General features: G+C 38.2%; 1 protein-coding gene across 1 annotated transcript in view; it reads left to right on the top strand.

Annotated features, from left to right (window-relative positions):
- Window positions 1–16,274, top strand: part of LOC117345422 (E3 ubiquitin-protein ligase MIB2-like) — a 44,927-nt gene extending 28,653 nt beyond the window's left edge. Inside the window, exons 13-19 of the mRNA XM_033908497.1 lie at window positions 7,239–7,399; window positions 7,848–7,974; window positions 8,913–9,018; window positions 9,317–9,396; window positions 10,356–10,519; window positions 11,198–11,434; window positions 13,234–16,274. Coding sequence (XP_033764388.1) covers window positions 7,239–7,399; window positions 7,848–7,974; window positions 8,913–9,018; window positions 9,317–9,396; window positions 10,356–10,519; window positions 11,198–11,434; window positions 13,234–13,657 — 1,299 coding nt within the window. The 3' untranslated portion in view covers window positions 13,658–16,274. The remainder of the gene's footprint in view (window positions 1–7,238; window positions 7,400–7,847; window positions 7,975–8,912; window positions 9,019–9,316; window positions 9,397–10,355; window positions 10,520–11,197; window positions 11,435–13,233) is intronic.
- The last annotated feature ends 3,104 nt before the right edge of the window (window positions 16,275–19,378 follow it).

Raw genomic sequence — 19,378 nt, 5'->3', positions numbered from 1 at the left:
TAATACCAAGGTATAGTACTGGTCAACAAGGGGGCTGATGTTAATACCAAGGTATAGTACTGGTCAACAAGGGGCTGATGTTAATACCAAGGTATAGTACTGGTCAACAAGGGGGCTGATGTTAATACCAAGGTATAGTACTGGTCAACAAGGGGGCTGATGTTAATACCAAGGTATAGTACTGGTCAACAAGGGGGCTGATGTTAATACCAAGGTATAGTACTGGTCAACAAGGGGGCTGATGTTAATACCAAGGTATAGTACTGGTCAACAAGGGGGCTGATGTTAATACCAAGGTATAGTTGGTACTGGTCAACAAGGGGGCTGATGTTAATACCAAGGTATAGTACTGGTCAACAAGGGGGCTGATGTTAATACCAAGGTATAGTTAGTACTGGTCAACAAGGGGGCTGATGTTAATACCAAGGTATAGTTGGTACTGGTCAACAAGGGGGCTGATGTTAATACCAAGGTATAGTACTGGTCAACAAGGGGGCTGATGTTAATACCAAGGTATAGTTAGTACTGGTCAACAAGGGGGCTGATGTTAATACCAAGGTATAGCACTGGTCAACAAGGGGCCGATGTTAATACCAAGGTATAGTTCTGGTTAACAAGGGGGCTGATGTTAATACCAAGGTATAGTTAGTACTGGTCAACTAGGGGGCTGATGTTAATACCAAGGTATAGTTAGTACTGGTCAACAAGGGGGCCGATGTTAATACCAAGGTACAGTACTGGTCATCAAGGGCGCTGATGTTAATACCAAGGTATAGTTAGTACTGGTCAACAAGGGGGCTGATGTTAATACCAAGGTATAGTACTGGTCAACAAGGGGGCTGATGTTAATACCAAGGTATAGTACTGGTCAACAGGGGGTCTGATGTTAATACCAAGGTATAGTACTGGTCAACAAGGGGGCTGATGTTAATACCAAGGTATAGATAGTACTGGTCAACAAGGGGGCTGATGTTAATACCGAGGTATAGTTAGTACTGATCAACAAGGGGGCTGATGTTAATACCAAGGTATAGTACTGGTCAACAAGGGGGCTGATGTTAATACCAAGGTATAGTTAGTACTGGTCAACAAGGGGGCTGATGTTAATACCAAGGTATAGTTAGTACTGATCAACAAGGGGGCTGATGTTAATACCAAGGTATAGTACTGGTCAACAAGGGGGCCGATGTTAATACCAAGGTATAGTAAGTACTGGTCAACAAGGGGGCTGATGTTAATACCGAGGTATAGTTAGTACTGGTCAACAAGGAGGCTGATGTTAATACCAAGGTATAGTTAGTACTGGTCAACAAGGGGGCTGATGTTAATACCGAGGTATAGTTAGTACTGGTCAACAAGGAGGCTGATGTTAATACCAAGGTATAGTTAGTACTGGTCAACAAGGAGGCTGATGTTAATACCAAGGTATAGTTAGTACTGGTCAACAAGGGGGCTGATGTTAATACCGAGGTATAGTTAGTACTGGTCAACAAGGAGGCTGATGTTAATACCAAGGTATAGTTAGTACTGGTCAACAAGGAGGCTGATGTTAATACCAAGGTATAGTTAGTACTGGTCAACAAGGGAGCTGATGTTAATACCAAGGTATAGTTAGTACTGGTCAACAAGGGAGCTGATGTTAATACCGAGGTATAGTTAGTACTGATCAACAAGGAGGCTGATGTTAATACCAAGGTATAGTACTGGTTAACAAGGGGGCTGATGTTAATACCAAGGTATAGTACTGGTCAACAAGGGAGCTGATGTTAATACCGAGGTATAGTTAGTACTGGTCAACAAGGGGGCCGATGTTAATACCAAGGTATAGTACTGGTTAACAAGGGGGCTGATGTTAATACCAAGGTATAGTACTGGTCAACAAGGGGGCTGATGTTAATACCAAGGTATAGTACTGGTCAACAAGGGGGCTGATGTTAATACCAAGGTATAGTTAGTACTGGTCAACAAGGGGGCTGATGTTAATACCAAGGTATAGTTAGTACTGGTCAACAAGGGGGCTGATGTTAATACCAAGGTATAGTTAGTACTGGTCAACAAGGAGGCTGATGTTAATACCAAGGTATAGTACTGGTCAACAAGGGGGCTGATGTTAATACCAAGGTATAGTTAGTACTGGTCCACAAGGGGGCTGATGTTAATACCAAGGTATAGTACTGGTCAACAAGGGGGCTGATGTTAATACCAAGGTATAGTTAGTACTGGTCAACAAGGGGGCTGATGTTAATACCAAGGTATAGTTGGTACTGGTCAACAAGGGGGCTGATGTTAATACCAAGGTATAGTTAGTACTGGTCATCAAGGGGCTGATGTTAATACCAAGGTATAGTACTGGTCAACAAGGGGCTGATGTAAATACCAAGGTACAGTACTGGTCAACAATGGGGCTGATGTTAATACCAAGGTACAGTACTGGTCAACAAGGGAGCTGATGTTAATACCAAGGTATAGTACTGGTCAACAAGGGGGCTGATGTTAATACCAAGGTATAGTTAGTACTGGTCAACAAGGGGGCTGATGTTAATACCAAGGTATAGTTAGTACTGGTCAACAAAGGGGCTGATGTTAATACCAAGGTATAGTACTGGTCAACTAGGGGGCTGATGTTAATACCAAGGTATAGTTAGTACTGGTCAACAAGGGGGCTGATGTTAATACTAAGGTATAGTACTGGTCAACAAGGGGCTGATGTTAATACCAAGGTACAGTACTGGTCAACAAGGGGGCTGATGTTAATACCAAGGTATAGTACTGGTCAACAAGGGGGCTGATGTTAATACCAAGGTATAGTTAGTACTGGTCAACAAGGGGGCTGATGTTAATACCAAGGTATAGTTAGTACTGGTCAACAAGGGGGCTGATGTTAATACCAAGGTATAGTACTGGTCAACTAGGTGGCTGATGTTAATACCAAGGTATAGTTAGTACTGGTCAACAAGGGAGCTGATGTTAATACAAAGGTATAGTTAGTACTGGTCAACAAGGGGGCTGATGTTAATACCAAGGTACAGTACTGGTCAACAAGGGGGCTGATGTTAATACCAAGGTATAGTTAGTACTGGTCAACAAGGGGGCTGATGTTAATACCAAGGTATAGCCCTGGTCAACAAGGGGGCTGATGTTAATACCAAGGTATAGTACTGGTCAACAAGGGGGCTGATGTTAATACCAAGGTATAGTTAGTACTGGTCAACAAGGGGGCTGATGTTAATACCAAGGTATAGCACTGGTCAACAAGGGGGCCGATGTTAATACCAAGGTATAGTACTGGTTAACAAGGGGGCTGATGTTAATACCAAGGTATAGTACTGGTCAACTAGGTGGCCGATGTTAATACCAAGGTATAGTTAGTACTGGTCAACAAGGGGGCTGATGTTAATACCAAGGTATAGTACTGGTCAACAAGGGGCTGAATGTTAATACCAAGGTGTAGTACTGGTCAACTAGGGGGCTGATGTTAATACCAAGGTATAGTTAGTACTGGTCAACAAGGGGCTGATGTTAATACCAAGGTATAGTACTGGTCAACAAGGGGGCTGATGTTAATACCAAGGTATAGTACTGGTCAACAAGGGGGCTGATGTTAATACCAAGGTATAGTACTGGTCAACAAGAGGGCTGATGTTAATACCAAGGTATAGTACTGGTCAACAATGGGGCTGATGTTAATACCAAGGTACAGTACTGGTCAAATAGGGGGCTGATGTTAATACCAAGGTATAGTACTGGTCAACAAGGGGCTGATGTTAATACCAAGGTATAGTACTGGTCAACAAGGGGGCTGATGTTAATACCGAGGTACAGTACTGGTCAACAAGGGGGCTGATGTTAATACCGAGGTACAGTACTGGTCAACAAGGGGGCTGATGTTAATACCAAGGTATAGTTAGTACTGGTCAACAAGGGGCAGATGTTAATACCAAGGTATAGTTAGTACTGGTCAACAAGGGGGCTGATGTTAATACCAAGGTACAGTACTGGTCAACAAGGGGGCTGATGTTAATACCAAGGTATAGTACTGGTCAACAAGGGGGCTGATGTTAATACCAAGGTATAGTTAGTACTGGTCAACAAGGGGGCTGATGTTAATACCTAGGTATAGTTAGTACTGGTCCACAAGGGGGCTGATGTTAATACCAAGGTATAGTTAGTACTGGTCAACAAAGGGCTGATGTTAATACCAAGGTATATTTAGTACTGGTCAACAAGGGGCTGATGTTAATACCAAGGTATAGTACTGGTGAACAAGGGGGCTGATGTTAATACCAAGGTATAGTTAGTACTGATCAACAAGGGAGCTGATGTAAATACCAAGGTATAGTTAGTACTGATCAACAAGGGGGCTGATGTTAATACCAAGGTATAGTTAGTACTGGTCAACAAGGGGGCTGATGTTAATACCAAGGTATAGTTAGTACTGGTCAACAAGGGGGCTGATGTTAATACCAAGGTACAGTACTGGTCAACAAGGGGGCTGATGTTAATACCAAGGTATAGTACTGGTCAACAAGGGGGCTGATGTTAATACCAAGGTATAGTTAGTACTGGTCAACAAGGGGGCTGATGTTAATACCTAGGTATAGTTAGTACTGGTCCACAAGGGGGCTGATGTTAATACCAAGGTATAGTTAGTACTGGTCAACAAAGGGCTGATGTTAATACCAAGGTATATTTAGTACTGGTCAACAAGGGGCTGATGTTAATACCAAGGTATAGTACTGGTGAACAAGGGGGCTGATGTTAATACCAAGGTATAGTTAGTACTGGTCAACAAGGGGGCTGATGTTAATACCAAGGTATAGTACTGGTCAACAAGGGGCTGAATGTTAATACCAAGGTGTAGTACTGGTCAACTAGGGGGCTGATGTTAATACCAAGGTATAGTTAGTACTGGTCAACAAGGGGCTGATGTTAATACCAAGGTATAGTACTGGTCAACAAGGGGGCTGATGTTAATACCAAGGTATAGTACTGGTCAACAAGGGGGCTGATGTTAATACCAAGGTATAGTACTGGTCAACAAGGGGGCTGATGTTAATACCAAGGTATAGTACTGGTCAACAATGGGGCTGATGTTAATACCAAGGTACAGTACTGGTCAACTAGGGGGCTGATGTTAATACCAAGGTATAGTACTGGTCAACAAGGGGCTGATGTTAATACCAAGGTATAGTACTGGTCAACAAGGGGGCTGATGTTAATACCGAGGTACAGTACTGGTCAACAAGGGGGCTGATGTTAATACCGAGGTACAGTACTGGTCAACAAGGGGGCTGATGTTAATACCAAGGTATAGTTAGTACTGGTCAACAAGGGGCAGATGTTAATACCAAGGTATAGTTAGTACTGGTCAACAATGGGGCTGATGTTAATACCAAGGTACAGTACTGGTCAACAAGGGGGCTGATGTTAATACCAAGGTATAGTACTGGTCAACAAGGGGGCTGATGTTAATACCAAGGTATAGTTAGTACTGGTCAACAAGGGGGCTGATGTTAATACCTAGGTATAGTTAGTACTGGTCCACAAGGGGGCTGATGTTAATACCAAGGTATAGTTAGTACTGGTCAACAAAGGGCTGATGTTAATACCAAGGTATATTTAGTACTGGTCAACAAGGGGCTGATGTTAATACCAAGGTATAGTACTGGTGAACAAGGGGGCTGATGTTAATACCAAGGTATAGTTAGTACTGGTCAACAAGGGGGCTGATGTTAATACCAAGGTATAGTACTGGTCAACAAGGGGCTGAATGTTAATACCAAGGTGTAGTACTGGTCAACTAGGGGGCTGATGTTAATACCAAGGTATAGTTAGTACTGGTCAACAAGGGGCTGATGTTAATACCAAGGTATAGTACTGGTCAACAAGGGGGCTGATGTTAATACCAAGGTATAGTACTGGTCAACAAGGGGGCTGATGTTAATACCAAGGTATAGTACTGGTCAACAAGGGGGCTGATGTTAATACCAAGGTATAGTACTGGTCAACAATGGGGCTGATGTTAATACCAAGGTACAGTACTGGTCAACTAGGGGGCTGATGTTAATACCAAGGTATAGTACTGGTCAACAAGGGGCTGATGTTAATACCAAGGTATAGTACTGGTCAACAAGGGGGCTGATGTTAATACCGAGGTACAGTACTGGTCAACAAGGGGGCTGATGTTAATACCGAGGTACAGTACTGGTCAACAAGGGGGCTGATGTTAATACCAAGGTATAGTTAGTACTGGTCAACAAGGGGCAGATGTTAATACCAAGGTAAAGCACTGGTCAACTAGGGGGCTGATGTTAATACTAAGGCCAACCATCACTTTGCCATTGAAACGTTGTTTTAAAGAACGCTGATGTGGCGCAGCGGTATAAGCTGCGGATATTTCTGGCTAGGCGATTGGGTGCTGTAGATCGTGAGTTGGAGGCCCGGTCAGGGGAAGAGTCAAAAAGTTGTATATAACATAGTAACACAAATGACCAAGGAAGACAACTTTTTGACTTAAATGCCAAGATAAATAAGACCTGGATTTTAGATTTCAATGTTGTTTTCCAGGGCATGGCTGATGATGCCAGTTCAACAGTCAATTTAATATTACGGCTGTTATTAGTGCTTTACCATTGAAACTAGAGGCACTATCGGCTTCCTCTCCCTATGCCTTGTACATACATGAACTGTACAATACCTACATATGTAAGCAACTCCAAAGTTTGCCAGTGTTCTAGCAGCTTCATTCTTTGAGGGATTTCAATCAAACTTCACGCAATGATTTTAATATCTAGGACAAGTTTGAGTTTCAGGGTTTTTGAGTCAAGGTCGCTGGTACTTTTTTTTAGCAGTGACCAGTAGGGGACAAGTATTAAATTCAATGCTTTGGCAATTTCATATATAATTTGGTTAGTATTCACATTTTAGAATACAACCAATTCTGAAACAACATGATAATATATAAGTGATCAATCTATGATTTAATGTAGCAAGCTGTTTTCAACTGTATTGCTATAAACAATGTGTCCCGGCCACGATGCTAAATTTAACTTGCATCCAGATTTATCATGATTGAACATGTGCATGTATTAATTATTATAATGTCATACAAATTTAGCTTGGGAAAAAGTCTAATGCAGATAAATGAAGACAAACGTAAGTACTGTAAGAGTACATACAAATACAGAGGTATACGTAGTGAAATGAGACTCACCTGTGTACTAACTGATTTATTGTAGGATGATGATGAGGATACTGTCATGCATGACTGCATCTTACAAAAGGTAGGACAGCCACGTATCCTTCAGTCAGTACTAAAGGCCAAAAAGGCAGATTACAAGAAACAGAATGAGAAGGGGTTCAATGTGTTACACTGGGCTGTTCTCAAGGACAACAATCCGTAAGTCTTCTGAAACCTGGCCTGTTATCATCAACTACAATGTAGCCTATACACATGTAGGTTTCCTTTATTTAGATATTCTTTTCAGAGATGTGAATTGATGAAGCAGAAGTATTGATGAAGGGTCAGATTTGTGTGTAAAAATACCCCGAGAATATTGATTGAAAGTTGACATCCATAAATACATTCAATATATATTTTTGAATTTCCTGAAAAACCAGCAGTGATGTATCTGGGATATATTATTATGAAGTTTTCTCATATGAATGACCTTGGCCATGTACATTCTGTGTCAGAGTATGAAATATGTAAATACGTTTAGCATTAATTATCTGAATATCATGTAGACTAGTTTTTTTATTAGAATACTTTGCCATTTAAAATGTTGATTAATTGAATAAGATTATACATGTGAGTGATATTGGGCATCTTTTAACCATTTTTGCAGTGCTGTCCAAATAATTCTGGAAAAGGACCGTAATATCGTAAATGAACAGACAAAGGATGGTTACTCTCCGCTGCACATTGCTGCTATCAACAACCACATTGACCTGGTTAACACTCTGATTAACAAAGTAAGTTTGATGAAGTTAAATGTATTAAGTTTGTGCTATTTCAATCTTAGGTGGCCGGTAAAACTTTTTAACAGGAAATTCTTACATAACAAATATAGAACCAATACAGGTAAAGATCAATAATTAAAGTGTGTATAACAATTATAGAACCAGATACACTAGGTACAGTCAATAATTCTGCATCAAAATCTGCAGGATATCTAGGGACTTCTAGTCTGAGGTGGTATACTTTACTATAAATGCTTTAATCAGTAAAACTTGAATTAATACGATTAAAAAGCCAAACAAAAAAAAAGAAAAAGCATATGAGAGAAAATACATTGTTTGATTAAGCATTATATACTTAATCTTATATATGAATGTTATTATTGTACAGTGTATTTGTATTCCTCACTTGGGGTAGTAAGCAGGATGTAAAAATAACATTTTCTGTCCCCGATAGTCCTAGAATTAAAAAAAAATAATGCCATTATACAACCTGCACGAAGTATCACAAATAAATGTTAACCAGCAGTCCCACTGCTGTTTAATAACATGATAGGTGAACTTGTATACTGTCAGAAATGTTTTTTGCCGTTAATCATGCATCTAAATTTGAGAGATAGCAACAGATCGTATACATATATGTAGCACTTATTTGCATAATACATAAAAAGGATGAAGTAACATTATAAATCCTGATATTTACACATTGTTTTTTAATGCAAAAAGCAAAACCTGTAATATAACTATCAGAATTATATAGACAGATGAAATAATTAGGGCATAAGAATATGAAGAATTGGTCTATTATTTCTATACAGTGGCCATATATTTAGTCTTGTTTACATACTGCATGATCAGAAATATGATTTTTATACACAGTTTTGTATATATTCATAAATAATTCTTTACTTGTATACATTGAATGTTGAAAATGTACCTTGTTTCTGATACAGGGTCAAGCAGATGTGAATGTAAGGGACAAAGAGAAGAGGACACCTCTGCATTTGGCTGTGGTCCGCTGTCATAAAAGTGCATGTGAGATCCTTGTCAATAATGAGAGTAGGTTACTTCTACATCTTTATATATTTCATATATATCTTTTATACAATAATTACCACTGTAATTCCAGAAATCTGATTAAAATCATTAAAATAACATTATTTTTTTTATGAAAGACAGCGTAAAATGTTTTACTTATTGTATAGAATGTTTGGGAGATGTACAGGTAATTATAAATTATAGGAATTTTATTCAAATAAATTACTTTTAACTGATGTATTAAGGTTGCAGAAAGATTTAGTAGAGACATAAGTATATATTCTTGAATCCAATTACCTCAATTTGTTTTACATAACAGAATGTGATTTGAATGCTCAAGACAAGAATAACAACACAGCTCTTCACCTGGCATTGGGCAACCGCTCACTACCACCGTCGGTGAGTTAAATATACCCTGATAGTTACCTCTCAAACTCATCTAGGATATCATGATGTGTTATACTAGACGATGATACTGCTGCCTGATGATGATGATGACTACAACTTTATAGATGATGATGATGATGATGATGACATGACCACGATGATGCATGACAGACTTTAAAGATGATGATGATGACGATGACGACGACGACGATGATGATGATGACTGCAGAGATAACGACGAAGATGCATGACAGATTTTATAGATGATGATGATGATGATGACGACGACGACAATGATGATGATGACAATGATGATGATGATGTCTACAGTGATGACCACGATGATGCATGACAGACTTTAAAGATGATGATGATGACGATGACGACGACGACGATGATGATGATGACTGCAGAGATAACGACGAAGATGCATGACAGATTTTATAGATGATGATGATGATGATGACGACGACGACAATGATGATGATGACAATGATGATGATGATGTCTACAGTGATGACGACGATGATACATGACAGACTTTATAGATGATGATGATGATGATAATGACATGACCACAATGATGCATGACATACTTTATGGACGACGATGACGACGACGACGCATGACAGACTTTATAGGTGATGGTGATGATGACGATGATGATGATGATGACTGACTTTATAGATGATGATGATAATGATGATGATGATGATGATGACTGACTTTATAGATGAACATGATGATGATGATGATGGTGATGATGATGATGATGATGATGAACATGATGATGATGATGATGGTGATGGTGATGATGATGATGATGAGGATGAACATGATGATGATGATGATGATGATGACAGACTTTATAGATGATGATGATGATGATGATGATGATGATGAACATGATGATGATGATGAATGATGATGATGATGATGATGATGGTGATGATGATGATGATCTGTTATAGGTAGTACACCAGTTGGGATTAGCTAAGGACACAAGCAGTGATGATCTCAGTGAGATCATCTGTCTCCTCCTCGAACATCAGGCCAGTATCACACTGAAGAACTCCGATGCCAAGACAGCTCTTGACCTGACCAGTGACCCAATGACACGAAAGTTTATGGAAAGGTTGGTTTTAGGAAAAAGTGGTTAGCAAAAAATAAAATGCCAAAAATTTGTCAGTTGCCAGCTTTCCTTAAGAATTAGCTTCAGCTTGAATCGAGATTTGTTATGAAACTGTGCATTGACATTGAATAACAGTGATAAAGTTTGTATTGGATCAATGTGTATATGTAGAGCTCTCTAATAGTAAATTGCAGTGATAAAGATTGAGTCCCTTGATCACCTACTGTAAAAACCAGTCTAATTCGCGCATGTACTTTTTGGGGCTGAAAATGCTGGAAAAAACATCTGTCCGTATATTTTGTGCATGAACAAATTTGACCAAAACATGATGTCCATGAGGTCGGGAAATCGATGTATAAAAATGACACTTACACATGTATAGATTAACACAAAACTTTCCTTAACAATATTTTACTAAACACTTGATGATTATACTAATTTGATCATTTTGTGTTTGTAATGAGGAACTAGAAAAATTGCATCTTGTTTATTATGTTTAAATCGACCGTAAGAGAAAAAGCTACTGTAACCGCAGTGCACACACCATTAAAAACATTGATCAACTCAAGCTTACACAAACTTTGAAAGAAAAGTAAAACTAAGTAATCACGTTTGCATATATGGCCACAAGTATGCCTTGTACTGTTTTCAGTCTATAACTTGATCTTAATGATTTTTCAGATTCAAGGACACAAGGTCATCTTCTACAAAGTCCAATAACGGAATATATTCTCCTAGTCACTGGGATCCAATGGATGGAGAGATGGTAAAACGGTTTGTCCTGAAGAATGAGGGATGTGGCATCAACAAGATGGAGTATGAAAATATCGTCAAAAAATTTTCTCGGTCCCTACCACAAGCCCGCATACTGAAAATTGAGCGAATTCAACACAAGTTCTTATGGGAGATGTATTATATGTAAGTAGGCATTAGGGACACGTATTAGTGTCATTATCTATTAATAGCAAGTATGTAGCATGAAGTGTTTAGGGTAGAAGAATCCTTAAGTGATTATTGTAGTGACTACAGTACAAAATTATCTGGGAGATGTACTAAATGTTCTGGGATATGTACTAAATATTCTTGGAGATGTACTAAATGTTCTTGGATATGAACTAAATGTTCTGGGAGATGTACTAAATGTTCTTGGATATGAACTAAATGTTCTTGGATATGAACTAAATATTCTGGGAGATGTACTAAATGTTTTCGGAGATGTACATAATGTTCTGGGGTATGTAATAATATAGAGTTATTAATCAGCCAATTCCATATTGGCCCTGTTATTAGGCCAAGGTCTGTCATATTGGCCCGAGGCCGCAGGCCAAGGGCCAATTTGACAGACCGAGGCCTAATAACAGGGCAATTATGGAATTGGCTGATTAATGACTCTTTTATTAATTAACTACTTGCATATTGGTAAAAATATGAAAAAACGTATATTTTTGCCAAATAACATTTAATCACAACAATACATGTAATAATCAGCTCAACAAATTTAATGACAACAATTAATTCAATAAAAACATTCTAACAAGAATCATTATAATGAGTCAGTTCAATTAATTTAATTTATTCTTGAGAGCTGGATAGAGATCTAGACTGATGGGAATATTTCATTTGTTTCTGTGGCGGCATAAGAGTGATGAAATGTTACCTCCTGATATGTTTGCACCAGATAAGAGAGAAAAGGGCAGATAACCCTGTTCAGAATTTGATACTGTACTACTGGATGCTATCAAAAAACTGAGCACAATCGAGAAAACTGGGCCAATATGATATTGGCTCAGTTTTGCCCATATTGGCCAAGTTTTCCAGTGATATTGATTGGGCCGTTTTTTCATATTTTTACCAATATGCAAGAAGTTAATTAATAAATGTTCTGGGATATATACTAAATGTTCTGGGAGATGTAATAAATGTTCTGGGATATGAACTTAATGTTCTGGGATATGAACTAAATGTTTTGGGATATATACATATAAATGACTCTGACCTATTTTCAAGGTCAGCATGTTCAAATATTTAAAAATAGATTTTTAACATATTCCTCTCAAGTTCTAAAAGAGGCAGGGTACTCATCTTTGACCAATAGGTTCCTGGTATGGACTGTTATGGTTCACTTATATCAGTGACCTTGACCTGTTTTCAAGGTCACAGGATTCAGTTATGTTAAAAAGATTCAATGATCTTCTTTTCAAGTTCCAGAAGACCCATATGCATAACTTTTTTCCCTGTATGTAACAAGGATCATGTGGTTTAAAGATTCAGCATGCAAGTAAACTATGCCTATAATTTTCAAAGGTCATCATTGTGAAACATGAAATGTGACCATGTACATTATATATACTACACAGCGTTCTTCACATTACACTTCACATTGCTACATGGAACAGGTTTCACATCGATTATGTTTAATTTATCAAAAACACCAACAGAGGTAATTTTTGGTATTTCCATACCGATTGGACAATGCATCTTTAATTTGCAAAACTCTACATTATCATTCTTTTGTTAGAAACATACACCAATTCCTTAACATCATTCACATATTATGGTAAACATAAAAACTGGAAATACGTTGTAGTTACTTGCCATCATTCCAACTGGCCATGTAAGAAATTCAGGAACTCTGAGCATCTTGTTTATTGTTTATAAATAGACAGGCCTGTTAAGATTAACACATGTATATGTTTATATGTTTTTCATGCTTACAGGACAAAGCGTAATCTGGAGAGACAGTATGGTGGACGTGGTACTGCTAATGAGCGCGATCTGTTTCATGGTACAGTACCTGAGGCTGTAGATATCATATCTCAACAAAACTTTGACATGCGGCTAGCAGGGGGTCGAGTCGGAACTCTCCTGGGCAAGGGCACATATTTCGCTGCTGAAGCTAAAACATCTGATGGCTACGCAGCTCCGGACAAAAATCGTAACAAATTTATGTTCTTGGCGAAAGTCCTGGTGGGGAAATATTGTGTGGGCAATGCAGAGTATAGCCGACCTCCCTCTCAGAATCCCAGTGACAGCCAGTCTGCTCTGTTTGATTGTTGTGTGGAAAACACCAGGGATCCTAAGATCTTCTGTGTTTTTAGTAACAACCAGTACTACCCGGAGTATATCATAGACTATGTGTAGGTTTTATCATCCGCAGTACGGTATCTTTGTTCAATTTCAAGGGAATAATAGATTACGGTTGTTCCAGTCAGAACTTCTTTGCGAGTAATACATTTCGCACAACATCAGCTTGTAAACTTTCTGCAGTCAATATTTATATATATTTGTACATAATATATGATTTTGTATGCCCGCTGTATGTAATGGCCGCAAATATAATTAACTTACATTTGTTTCATGTACAAGGTTTGAGTTTAGTCACATGCATTCCTTCATGTGTTTTCAAAACAGGAAAAAAGCTGTAAGAAATCTATTATCTAAAGAAGAGTGATTATTATATCATACAGGTACCTCCTGGAATAACCAGGCGAAGTTCCGACCATGGTCAACCATGGTATTTGATTGTTGACCATGCAAATTCATAGTCAACCATCAAATACCATGATAATTACATTTCGCCTGAGGGAATTCAATATACACAACCACACCCTACTTCAACACAGTAATAATACAGTTAGTGCAGAATAATTCTGTGGAAATCAAGACGGAAAATCATGGAAAACGGTAAGGTTAACATATGGACTTGTATATGTTTGCACCGATTGGGGTATTTAATAAACCACGTTTGCGAACACTTTTAATTTCTGTAATATTTTACAACAGTGATTTTTACGGTTTTAGTGACTTACGCCCCATCATTTAATCATTTTCTTATCCATATATATTAGATAATACATTGTAAGCTGTTTCCAGTATACGTAGTCAGCTTCTTATTTTAAACTCGGTGGACATGTAATTTCTGACAATCTGGTAACTGTACAAACATGAATTTAGTCACTTATGGTGTCCATCATTCACAACTCTTGTTTTAACCGAGTTCATGTAATCTTTATACAGTTAGTTGCACTCTGAATATGGAACATTTAATATTATTTTGTGTTTAATGTTTGAAGTAGATGGTAGAAATGTACCGACACAAATATCGTTACCCGAAACGTCTTCCAAATTATACGTACTGTACACATGTCTGAGTGACAAAAAAAACAGTACCCCTTTCGATATATGACAGAATTAAGATGTCCATTCCATATACCATAATGCTTTTAGTATTCTTATACACAGGGGGTAGGCGTAGACGTACATCACAAAAAAATAATTGACATATTAAAAAAATAGCCTCCCTCGAGTATGGCCCGTCCCAAGACTACATATCCTTGACTCGGGAGAGGCTATTTGTTTTTATCTGACAATTATTTTTTTGTGATGCAGGTCCGCACGTATCCCGTGTTCTTATACAGCTGAATGTATAGCTTTGTGTTTTCATATACATGTAATGGTATGTCTTAGATGTGTTGTTGGATTTTAATGCTGTTTATATAATCAGGTTTTCAACGAAATTATCAGACGAAATTATTTAAGATTAGCCATATGTGTGTGTGTGTGTGTGTGTGTGTGTGTGTGTTACTTGGCAAGAATTATGTGTGTAACATTAAGGTTTTAAGAACCACCTTCTTTAACCTTTTTTTGCCCACCATCATTATTATGGTGATCTGTTCAAATTGCCATCCTCCTTGGTTCGTCGTCAGTCCATTAACATTCAATGTTGATGTTCTTGTGAGGAATTATATGGAATTTTTTCAGATTCCATTGATAGGTGCGTGATCGTTTTGAGACTGATTTGGGAATTTTGAAATTTGAAATGTGGAATTTTGACAATTGAAATTTGTTATCGTTTTTTTTTTTTTGAGTGAGTTCTTCATAAATCATTTGGAATTACAAATGGAAGTTTACTTTCAATATAGAGAATATATGATAGAAATCTAAGGAAATAAATATAGGCACCGAAACGTCTTGCAAAGTACATATATCCGTACTAAACACACAATCGGTTCATCCTTCTGAATGTGACAGATGTTTGTCGTCACACATGCCCTAATTAATGCTTTAGTACTGTTATAAAAATAATGTAAAGTTTAGTAAATTCATATTATAATGTACATGTATTCTATACACAAGTATTTGCTGGTTTAATGGCTTTATAAATTTAATGTTTTCAAATAAATTGTCAGTTAAAATTATTTACTAAACAGTAAGATAAGCTAAACAATTTTAGATGGGCGGAAATGTTTATATGTATGGCTGGATGCACATATGGTTTATCGCTCCAAGAACAGACAGGATCATTGTAAAGAGGGGTCTCATTTTAGTAGCTGGTGGCTACCCCATAGAACAACATACGGGAGACCCGTCGCATGCCATCCGGAGCTATTGGGTAGAATATCTTTACATTCCAGAGAAACACAAACCGCTGAGGGATGGGACATCGAACCACGCAGCTCGGAACTTCACATGAGGTTACGCAGGCTGTCTCACTAACCGACTGTACTTTATCGTAGTCCCCTTTCGTCATAAAGAGAGATTATATATATTTAAATGTAAGTATACGTATTATACAATGAACATGGTGTTTTACAAATCATGAGTAATTTTGATAAAAGCTATACATGTGATTTTCCAATTAAATTGTTTTTGGATTTGTTTATGTCATACACTGTATTTGCGAACAATATTTATTGATTTTTATAATTCATACTTGTACGTTTTCAATATTTTTAATAAACACTTTTTTATTTCATCATATGTTGTCTGTTGTTACACTTACAATATGAAATGGCTTTAGTACAGGAACAAAACTGTTATTACAGAATGATTTAGGTATCTCATCTTAAATTTCGTCGGTTAAACGCGGAGGAAGCATTTGTTTCTGTTTTCCTGAGACTTGAATTTGTGAGGCTAATTTCGGTATAATATTTTTATTGAATACGTACGCCCAATAGTCACCATGGCACCACGATGTCCTGTCTGAACGTCAGCATCAATGGCCAAAATTTCAAACTTTCACGCGGCGATACAATATGATTTTTAGCCCACCAGATGGTGGGCTATTCAAATCGCCCTGCGTCCGTGGTCCGTCGTCCGTCCGTCCGTCCCTCCGTCCGTCCGTCCGTCCGTAAACAATTCTTGTTATCGCTATTTCTCAGAAAGTGCTGAAAGGATCTTTCTCAAATTTCATATGTAGGTTCCCCTTGGTGCCTAGTTATGCATATCGCATTTTGAGACCTATCGGAAAACAACATGGCCGACAGGCAGCCATCTTGGATTTTGACAATTGAAGTTTGTTATCGCTATTTCTCAGAAAGTGCTGAAGAGATCTTTCTCAAATTTCAGATGTAGGTTCCCCTTGGTGCCTAGTTATGCATATTGCATTTTGAGACCAATCTGAAAACAACATGGCCGACAGGCAGCCATCTTGGATTTTGACAATTGAAGTTTGTTATCGCTATTTCTGAGAAAGTGCTTAAGGGATCTTTCTCAAATTTCATATGTAGGTTCCCCTTGGTCCCTAGTTATGCATATCGCATTTTGAGACCAATCGCAAAACAACATGGCCGACAGGCAGCCATCTTGGATTTTGACAATTGAAGTTTGTTATTGCTATTTCTCAGAAAGTACTGAAGGGATCTTTCTCAAATTTCAAATGTAGGCTCCCCTTGGTACCAAGTTATGCATATTGCATTTTGAGACCAATCAAAAAAACAACATGGCCGACAGGCAGCCATCGTGGATTTTGACAATTGAAGTTTGTTATTGCTATTTCTCAGAATGCACTGACAAGATCTTTCTCACATTTTATATGTAGGTTCCCCTTGGTGCCTAGTTATGCATATTGCATATTGGGACCAATCAGAAAACAACATGGCCGACAGGCAGCCATCTTGGATTTTGACAATTGAAGTTTGTTATCGCTATTTCTCAGAATGTACTGAAGGGATCTTTCTCAAATTTCATTTGTAGGTTTCCCTTGGTGCCTAGTTATGCATATCGCATTTTGAGACCAATCGCAAAACCACATGGCCGACAGGCAGCCATCTTGGATTTTGACAATTGAAGTTTGTTATTGCTATTTCTCAGAAAGTACTGAAGGGATCTTTCTCAAATTTCATATGTAGGCTCCCCTTGGTACCAAGTTATGCATATTGCATTTTGAGACCAATCAGAAAACAACATGGCCGACAGGCAGCCATCTTGGATTTTGACAATTGAAGTTTGTTATCGCTATTTCTCAGAATGTACTGAAGGGATCTTTCTCAAATTTCATTTGTAGGTTTCCCTTGGTGCCTAGTTACGCATATCGCATTTTGAGACCAATCGCAAAACCACATGGCCGACAGGCAGCCATCTTGGATTTTGACAATTGAAGTTTGTTATTGCTATTTCTCAGAAAGTACTGAAGGGATCTTTCTCAAATTTCATATGTAGGCTCCCCTTGGTACCAAGTTATGCATATTGCATTTTGAGACCAATCAGAAAACAACATGGCCGACAGGCAGCCATCTTGGATTTTGACAATTGAAGTTTGTTATCGCTATTTCTCAGAATGTCCTGAAGAGATCTTTCTCAAATTTCATATGTATGTTTCCCTTGGTGCCTAGTTATGCATAAAGCATTTTGAGACCTATTTGAAAACAACATGGCCGACAGGCAGCCATCTTGGATTTTGACAATTGAAGTTTGTTATCGCTATTTCTCAGAATGTACTGAAGAGATCTTTCTCAAATTTCATATATAGGTTCCCCTTGGTGCCTAGTTATGGATATTGCAATTTGAGACCAAACGGAAAATAACATGGCCGACAGGCAGCCATCTTGGATTTTGACAATTGAAGTTTGTTATCGCTATTTCTCAGAAAGTACTGAAGGGATCTTTCTCAAACTTCATATGTAGGTTTCCCTCGGTGCCTAGTTATGCATATTGCATTTTGAGACCAGTCAGAAAACAACCTGGCCGACAGGCAGCCATCTTGTATTTTGACAATTGAAGTTTGTTATCGCTATTTTACAGAAGGTACTGAAGGGATCTTTCTCAAATTTCATATGTAGGTTCCCCTTGGTCCCTGGTGTTGCATTTTGGGACCAATCCGAAAACAACATGGCCGACAGACAGCCATTATCGCTAAATCTTAAATTTTATATATAAGTTCCCCTTGTTTGAAAAGTACTAGAGGGCTGTTTCTGAATTTACACAGATTAGTAAGACTTAGAGGAAGGGAAAAGTAGAGAAAAGATCAATCTGACATGGAACCTATAAAGATCATTCAATGGTGGGCGCCAAGATCCCTCTGGGATCTCTTGTTATAAAGTTCCAAGGTCAAGGTCAATGTTACAAAAATATAACTTGATATATAGCAAAGGCTAACCCTTAGGCTGCCGGATCTTCACATGATGATACGTTCTCGGGTGCAGATGTGCAACAGAGATTTTAAAAGTTTTCTGTGTAGAGGCCAAGTTCATTTTTAATGAAAATAAAACCAGAAATATGCTGTCAAAAATATGAAATTATACCATGACAGGCGCTTTTCAGAAGATCAAACTTTCTTCTAAGATGATACACTTTGATAAATAGATATGGGGTTTATAAGATTTGGGTTGTCACTCTTCAGAATTAAATGGTCAAAGATCACATGTTCGTTGGTACGTCAACGGTTTCTTAAACGCCTTCTTAAGTAATGATAGGAATTTAACTTACACATGTACAAGTGTAATATGATTGGAAACATCCCGAGGTGGTAGGGATTCCACGAGCAAGGGGTCAAAGGCGGCAATTGGGATATACTGCTGAAAACTTCTCTTTAATGGATATCACTCAAATTTGACTGGTATAGTATCAAGTGATGGTTTGAAA

Source organism: Pecten maximus, chromosome 16, assembly GCF_902652985.1.
Source record: "Pecten maximus chromosome 16, xPecMax1.1, whole genome shotgun sequence".
Classification (NCBI taxonomy): domain Eukaryota; kingdom Metazoa; phylum Mollusca; class Bivalvia; order Pectinida; family Pectinidae; genus Pecten; species Pecten maximus.
Note: the sequence above shows the minus strand (reverse complement) of the source record. Positions and strands in the feature narration are given on the sequence as shown.